Consider the following 8,127-nt stretch of genomic DNA (forward strand, 5'->3'; position numbering starts at 1 on the left):
CTGTGTCCTGAGGGAAGCCGGGGTATCGGCCTGTTCCACGCCCCCGCCGCCCTTGGTGTAAAGAAGCCCCTTCTGTCCTAGTCAGCTGATCTCATCCGGCTGTTTCTGAGAAGAAACCTGGGGCTCGACGTTTCTGGGCATGCCTGTTCCATACCCCCGCCACCCTTCGGGCAAGGAAGCGCTCCCCGTTCTCGGCTTTTAGTACGCGCGTCGCAGTTTTGTGTGTCATATTACAGCTTGGAATTATACACTGATGCGTGTTGATACTTTTCAAAAGTGTATTTTCAGTACGAAAACTGTACTAGTTGTTAATCGCAACAGTATTTTGGCCCCGTTCGCCGTATTCTGCACTGTTTTTGTCCTGATTGTATACTTTTCTCTGTTTGCGTATTTGCACACTTTCTGACGCTTTTGCACTGGCACCTAGCTGTTGTCCACACTGTTACTGTTATTGTGTTATTGTCTTGTCTGCTGTTGTATTTATATACCGCACCTGGGAGACTCATGAGAAACACTGTTCGCTGTACTGTGCCCCCGTGTCAGTTTAATGACAAATAAAGTTGAATTAATTTATTTTGAACAGGGCCTTCCTGTTCCTGCCTTGGGAAAGTATTCACCACAGTACAGTGGAGTTCTTCTCCGGCCTGAGGCCGCGGTGTTGTTGTAATATACAACAAGATACAACAACACTCTCTGCGGGTACAACGTGTGGCGGGCTCTCCGGTCCAGTGGCGTGGCGTGGAAACCGAACTCGGCCTCCCCGCACCTGCCGCGTCTCTCGCCACCCACAACACCCGGACACCTGTCCGCGCCACGTCACGCCACCAGCCCCCCGGAGATATCAATGCCGGCGGGCGAGCGAGAACCGTCACGCAGACACACAGCGCCAACGAGCCGTGTCTTTGCCCCCTCCGGGGCATTTTCTCGCCTCCTGCGTGTTGTTCTGTGTCGCTTTTTTTTTTAACACGATTAAAAGGTGCCGGGCGGGAGATTGTGGGCACTTTCGGGGGGCACTTTCACTCCGAAACGCGCAAAAAGAGCGGGAAGCGCCGATGGAATGACGTCGATTGACGTGACGCACTTGAAATTAGTCCTAATGGCCGAACCCCGTGATTGATGGGGCGAGCCGAGCGCCCATCACTGCGATACCCCTAGTTTCTAGAACAGTCGCTAGAGAGCGTGTGGTTATTGATCTGGAGCCCCTAGAGTCGATCGCAAGTCACTTCGGTGCCTCTAGTTTCTAGAACAGTCTCTAGAGAGCGTGTGATTATTGATCTGGAGCCCCTAGAGCCGATCGCCAGTCACTTTGATACCCCTAGTTTCTAGAACAGTCTCTAGAGAGCGTGTGATTATTGATCTGGAGCCCCTAGAGCCGAGCGCCCGTCACTTCGAGACCTCTAGTTTCTGGAACAGTTTCTAGAGAGCGTGTGATTATTGATCTGGAGCCCCTAGAGCCGATCGCCAGTCACTTTGATACCCCTAGTTTCTAGAACAGTCTCTAGAGAGCGTGTGATTATTGATCTGGAGCCCCTAGAGCTGATCGCAAGTCACTTCGAGACCTCTAGTTTCTAGAACAGCCTCTAGAGAGCGTGTGATTATTGATCTGGAGCCCCTAGAGTCGATCGCAAGTCACTTCTATCCCCTTAGTTTCTAGAACAGTCTCTAGAGAGCGTGTGATTATTGATCTGGAGCCCCTAGAGCCGATCGCAAGTCACTTCGGTACCCCTAGTTTCTAGAACAGTCGCTAGAGAGCGTGTGATTATTGATCTGGAGCCCCTAGAGCCGATCGCAAGTCACTTCGATACCCCTAGTTTCTAGAACAGTCTCTAGAGAGCGTGTGATTATTGATCTGGAGCCCCTAGAGCCGATCGCAAGTCACTTCGGTACCCCTAGTTTCTAGAACAGTCGCTAGAGAGCGTCTGATTATTGATCTGGAGCCCCTAGAGCCGATCGCAAGTCACTTCGAGACCTCTAGTTTCTAGAACAGTCGCTAGAGAGCGTGTGATTATTGATCTGGAGCCGATCGCAAGTCACTTCGAGACCTCTAGTTTCTAGAACAGTCTCTAGAGAGCGTGTGATTATTGATCTGGAGCCCCTAGAGCCGATCGCAAGCACGCTGTTCCAGCTCGTGTCTCGTGAGTCGCCAGTGTGTCCCTCCTTCGTGGGGCCCCTCAACGTTTCCTAGGCCCCTAGGCTCTGTGCCTGCAGTGGCTCATGGGAAATCTGGCACTGGGACGAACGTAGAGGGGAAAAAAAAAAGTTTTAGGATAACAGCTTTAGGACAACCCAGATCTGCGTCCGCGTCCTGCGGAGAAACAGTGTTCGCCCAGACACTCTTAGGATTTGAAAAGCACACGTACACGGTGAGGATTTACTGTAGATCACAGGACTGCTTTCAGAACCGACGGCAAAACACGAGCTTAAACCACCCGGAAGTGAAACAGAGAACAGGAGACCCCCGCTTTACACAAAGAGGGGGGGTGGGAGGTTTCGTCACTGATGCCTCGTCACAGCGGAAGGAGGAGAAAGAGGGGACATCCCCTCGGAAGACTTTAGCTGGGATACAAAAGCTGTATCCGTCCATTTTTGGAAGCGCTTTATCCAGTACAGGGTGATGGGGGCGGGTGGGATCTATTCCGGCAGACAGCGGGATACACCCTGGGCAGGACGCCTGTCCATCACAACGCACACACACACACGCACGCACGCACACACACCAGGGCCAGTTTTCCCCCAGCAGTTTATTGGGAAGAAACCGGAGCACCCGGAGGAAACCCACTTGAACGCGAGGAGAACATGCAGACTCCACACAGACAGCACCCCAGGAGTTGAACCCAGGGCCCCAGCTCTGTAAGGCAGCAATGCTGACCACCGCACCGCCCGCAGGGAGTAAGATATATGTAAATCCCTTAACGCCCGCAGGGACAGGAGTCGCTTCAAATATGTATCCCAGGGGTTGTGGGTGATGTCTATATAACCCCAAAGGAAAAAAAAATACTAGATGTGTAGCAGAGGACTGGTGGAATTGCAGAAGACACGAGCTTAAACTACCCGGAAGTGGAGCAGGGAACAGGAGAGGCCACTTTACACCAAGGGGGGTGGGGGCGTGGAACAAGCCGCTCTGCCAGGGTTCTTGCCGGACACAGATCGATGAGGTCGTGGGATCGGTTACCTACTAACTACCAGCCGAGGCAGATGGGCTCCCCTCTGTAGTGACCCCTCTCATGTTCCTATCCCCAGGAACAGAGCTGGGGGGGGGGGGGGGTGTCACCGCCCAGCGAGATCCAGGGCTGGCGCAGAGCACCCCATATCGAGCATGAAACAACACAAGAAAACCCCCCATAGGTACATTATGCAGGTCTGATTCTGTTTGGTTTTTTTTTTATTATTGGTTTAAATATCCAAGCAGATCCGAGACACCGAAGTACAAAACACGAACGAATTTGGTCTCCCCTACCCCCGCCGCCGCCTCATTTTCTGTCCTGACAGAAACGCGTCGCGTTTAAGAGCTCTCGTTGCAAAAATAAAAAGACAAGTACATTTTTTTTTGTCATCATAAATACAGAAATATAGGCAGTCCCGCCAGTTCCATATAAAAAAAAAACCCCAACAAACAACAACAACAACATATAAATAAATATAATTTAAAAGACTCGTTCCTCGCACTGGGGAACACACGCACAGAGACAGTAAGGCTACGTGAGGCTGAACAGTTTTTTTTTTTCCTCCTCATCTGCGCACTTTCTTGGTTAGTTTTTGCGTTTTAAGGCGATTTTCTGGAGAGGTTCCTGACCCCGAAGGAAGCCAGTTTGGGTGATGAATAAATAAGTGACGTTCCTCGGGGGAGTCGCCTCAGACAGCGGCCCGCGCCGTGTTTTGCGTGGGGTGGCACGCGTGGAGGTGCCGCGTCAAGCCGGGGCAGGAGAAGAAAGTCTCGGCGCAGAACCGACACGGGTGGAGCTCTCCCCCGGCGGGGGCCGGGGACTCGTCGCCGCCGCCGCCGCGCTGGGCTGGCGGGGTCCCCGGGCTGGGCCCCGCTCGCTTGTCCGGGAAGCCCGCCGCCTGCCTGGCGTGCAGCGCCAGGTGTTTGCGCAGGTAGGCCTGCCTCCTGAATTTCTTCCCGCACTGCGGGCAGTCGAACAGGAGCTCCTCCTCCGGGCCGGCCTCCGGGGGCGACAGGTCCGGCCGGCTCTGGGAGCTCGGCGGCGGCAGGCTGGGGTGTCTCTCCTCCGGCTGGCCCGCAGCGGGAAGAGAGCCGCCCTCCGCCGGGGCGCCCCTGGGCTTGTGCCAGCGCCGGTGGGAGGCCAGGTTGGCCGGGCAGCTGAAGGCCTTGTCGCAGTCGGCGCAGCGGTACTCCACCCGCACGATGCGGGAGCAGCCGTGCTGGGCCAGGGAGAGCGGGTCGGCGTAGCGCTCCCGGCACAGCTGGCAGACGAACTCGCCCAGCGGGCTGCGGGCGCGCCCCCGCGGCCGGGCGCCGTCCCCGGACCCCTCGGTGATGCGCAGCCCGAGCACGGGCGAGGTGGTGACGGCGTCCCGGCCGCCGGTCCGGGCCCTCTTGGGGGGGGGCGGCGGCGGCGGCGGCGGGCCGGCGGGTCGCTTGAGGTCGCCGGAGAGGGCTGCGCTGCCCAGCTTGCTGGTCATGTCGGCCAGCGACGAAGGGAAAGCGACGGGGGTCCCCCCCAGGGTGGTGTAAGCGGCGGGGGTCGGCTCCGGGAAGGACTCGGCTTGGACCGGGGAGCTGGAGTTGAGCTTGCGGTCGAGAGGGTCTGCGGCGGCCGGGTGTCGCTGTTGGGGTCCCGCGCTGACGGGCCGGTCCGGGCTCAGGGACGGGGCGCACAGCGCCTCCGGCATCCCTCCTCGCCGGAGCCGGTTCTCGACGCTCTGGAAGCGGCTGGCGCCGAGCAGGGGCAGGGCGGCGGCGGCGCTGCTGCTGCTGTCGGAGCTCTCCAGGCAGCGAGGCATCGCCGGGGCGGGGGCCGGGACACAGCAGAGCCCCGGCGCCGGCGGCCCGTCCCGCCCGGGCCCCTGGCGCACCCGGTAGGAGACGGGACCCGCCTTCGCGGTGCGCTTCACTAAAAAACCCCTCGGCATCGCCCGTCCGCGTCAAAAAAAAATAATCAATAAATAAATAAACCGGTCTCCTCCAGACCCCGAGACTGCAGGTGGACTGTAGGGGGTTCTGTACGCAGCGCCCCAGGTGTAGCTCGGCTAAAACGTGAAGAGAGGGTGGGGTAGGGAGGGGGGGGGTGAAGTCAGACAGCCACGCCGAGCTCAGCCGTCTCTTCGCTCAGCGCCGGCACTGCCGGCTCCTCCACGCCGCGGCCGCTATTTAAGGGTCGCGGGCGCCCATTGTCCGCCGGCGGGGCCGCGCAGATGGCCGCGGTCCGAGCGCCGAGCGCGTCGCCCCGGCAACCCGCCCCGCCCCCGGGAGTCTCCGGGGAGCGAGCGGGCGGGCGAGCGAGCGAGCGAGCGGCAGATGTCGGGTTCCCCCGACGCGTGGTCTCCCCCCCCCACCCACACACACACACACCTCCCCCTCGTCATTATGCAGACAAGCCACACGCCGAAACTCTCCCGCGTGTGTGTGTCTCCCTCTCTCTCTCCCTCGGGAGCCTCCATTCAGCGTACACGCGTGCCGCGCCTTTGCCCCCCCCCCTCCTCCGTCGCCGCAACAGGGTGGCCGAGCAGAGACGGGAGTGGGAGTGGGAGTGGGAGTGGGAAGGGGGGGGGCAGTTTTAAAGAAAAAGTGACCGAGCCGACCCCTCGGGGGAGTCGCGCGTTGGTGGGGTCGGCAGGGTCTTGAACGGATCCTGGAGAGACGCGGAAGGGAAATTAAAAGGGCTGAAAGTGGAGGAGTCCCCCCCCCCCCCCCAAAAAAAAAAGCAGTCTGGAAGCCTCACCCTCCCTGGCGCACGTCTGACACCCCCCCGCAACAATAGCGACCAGCCTGGCGGGCCTCCATTGTCCGCGAGACGGGACAGCCCCCCCCCCACACACACACACCCCACTCTAATCTCTAATCTGCCCTCGCAGGGCGCCCAAAAAGCGGCTGGGGGGGGGGGGGAGTCGGGACAGTCCGGTTTCCAATGCCAGGCGAGTAACACTCAGTGTGGCCAACGCAAATAACACGAACATGGAACAGAACAACCAGTAAAGTAAACTCTATGGACATTTACAACAAACACATGTCATAAAATATTTACATATATACTGTAGACAGATGGGGCATTACTGGGAGACAGGCTCACTGTTCCTCAGGCTGGGACAGGAGATCACACACTGTATTATTATTATTGAGAGACGGGCTCACTGTCTGTTCCTCAGGCTGGGACAGGAGATCACACACTGTATTATTATTATTGAGAGACAGGCTCACTGTCTGTTCCTCAGGCTGGGACAGGAGATCACACACTGTATTATTATTATTGAGAGACAGGCTCACTGTTCCTCAGGCTGGGACAGGAGATCACACACTGTATTATTATTATTGAGAGACAGGCTCACTGTCTGTTCCTCAGGCTGGGACAGGAGATCACACACTGTATTATTATTATTGAGAGACGGGCTCACTGTCTGTTCCTCAGGCTGGGACAGGAGATCACACACTGTATTATTATTATTGAGAGACAGGCTCACTGTCTGTTCCTCAGGCTGGGACAGGAGATCACACACTGTATTATTATTATTGAGAGACAGGCTCACTGTTCCTCAGGCTGGGACAGGAGATCACACACTGTATTATTATTATTGAGAGACAGGCTCACTGTCTGTTCCTCAGGCTGGGACAGGAGATCACACACTGTATTATTATTATTGAGAGACAGGCTCACTGTCTGTTCCTCAGGCTGGGACAGGAGATCACACACTGTATTATTATTATTGAGAGACAGGCTCACTGTCTGTTCCTCAGGCTGGGACAGGAGATCACACACTGTATTATTATTATTGAGAGACAGGCTCACTGTTCCTCAGGCTGGGACAGGAGATCACACACTGTATTATTATTATTGAGAGACAGGCTCACTGTCTGTTCCTCAGGCTGGGACAGGAGATCACACACTGTATTATTATTATTGAGAGACAGGCTCACTGTCTGTTCCTCAGGCTGGGACAGGAGATCACACACTGTATTATTATTATTGAGAGACGGGCTCACTGTCTGTTCCTCAGGCTGGGACAGGAGATCACACACTGTATTATTATTATTGAGAGACGGGCTCACTGTTCCTCAGGCTGGGATAGGAGATCACACACTGTATTATTATTATTGGGAGACAGGCTCACTGTTCCTCAGGCTGGGACAGGAGATCACATACTGGGCTGCCAGTTCAATTGAGTTCCCTCCTCCCTCTCCCAGTAGGATTGGGACCCGTTGTGATTCTGGCAGGTGTGGGAACTCTGGGACTAGATTTCTGAATTTCGGGAAGAATGTTTCTCTAATCCCAGAGTATCTGTCACAGTGCAGTAGGAAGTGCACCTCTGTCTCCGTTTTTCCCCGATGGCAGTGGAAGCACAGCCTGTCCTCTCTGGATAACTGCGTGACAGTTAGTGAGCTTAATTAGAATTAGAGAGGACAGGCTGTGCTCCCACTGCCAGCGAGGAGCGACACTACGTTTCTAAACAGTTTCACTGTAAGGGCTAAATATCCTCCACCCGTAGACTTCGTGAAGCAGTAAAATGTATTTTCTAGATTCGGGCCTAGTTACGACTTTAGTTACGAAGTAAAGAAAAGTCCCAACAGTTTCTAAAGACGGCAGCGTTGTTTTGTTTTTGTTTTTGGTGGAAACTGGATTAGCGCCCACAGAAATCAGACGCCAAGTTAAACTACAGCGCAGTTACTAAGATCATAAGACCGGTCGGCGCAGCGAGCCCGTTCGGTAGCGAGTTGAAAGCTGTTCCAGCCGTTGGCTGGGCAGCTTGTTCCCCCCTCCCACCACCCTTTGCATAGAGTGGTATGCCCTGTCCTGACTGGAGGATCTCATCCAGCTGGGTCTTGAGAGATGCCAGGGTATCGGCTTCAACCACAGGGCTGGGCAGCTTGTTCCCCCCTCCCACCACCCTTTGTGTAAAGTGGTATGGCCTGTCCTGACTGGAGGATCTCATCCAGCTGTGTCTTGAGAGATG

At 56.0% G+C, this 8,127-nt stretch overlaps 1 protein-coding gene across 1 annotated transcript; it reads right to left on the minus strand.

Annotated features, from left to right (window-relative positions):
- Positions 1–3,362: 3,362 nt before the first annotated feature.
- Positions 3,363–5,358, minus strand: LOC148815960 (insulinoma-associated protein 1b-like). The gene has a single exon (XM_088904846.1). It carries the CDS (start codon positions 5,092–5,094, stop codon positions 3,853–3,855), a length of 1,242 nt encoding a protein of 413 aa, XP_088760972.1. The 5' UTR covers positions 5,095–5,358; the 3' UTR covers positions 3,363–3,852.
- Between the last annotated feature and the right edge of the window lie 2,769 nt (positions 5,359–8,127).

Source organism: Atractosteus spatula, chromosome 24, assembly GCF_055471065.1.
Source record: "Atractosteus spatula isolate fAtrSpa1 chromosome 24, fAtrSpa1.hap1, whole genome shotgun sequence".
NCBI lineage: Eukaryota > Metazoa > Chordata > Actinopteri > Semionotiformes > Lepisosteidae > Atractosteus > Atractosteus spatula.

What these genes read in the sequence shown, in the direction of transcription:
- LOC148815960 (XM_088904846.1), bottom strand. Translation starts at nt 5,094, where the DNA reads ATGCCGAGGGGTTTTTTAGTGAAGCGCACCGCGAAGGCGGGTCCCGTC.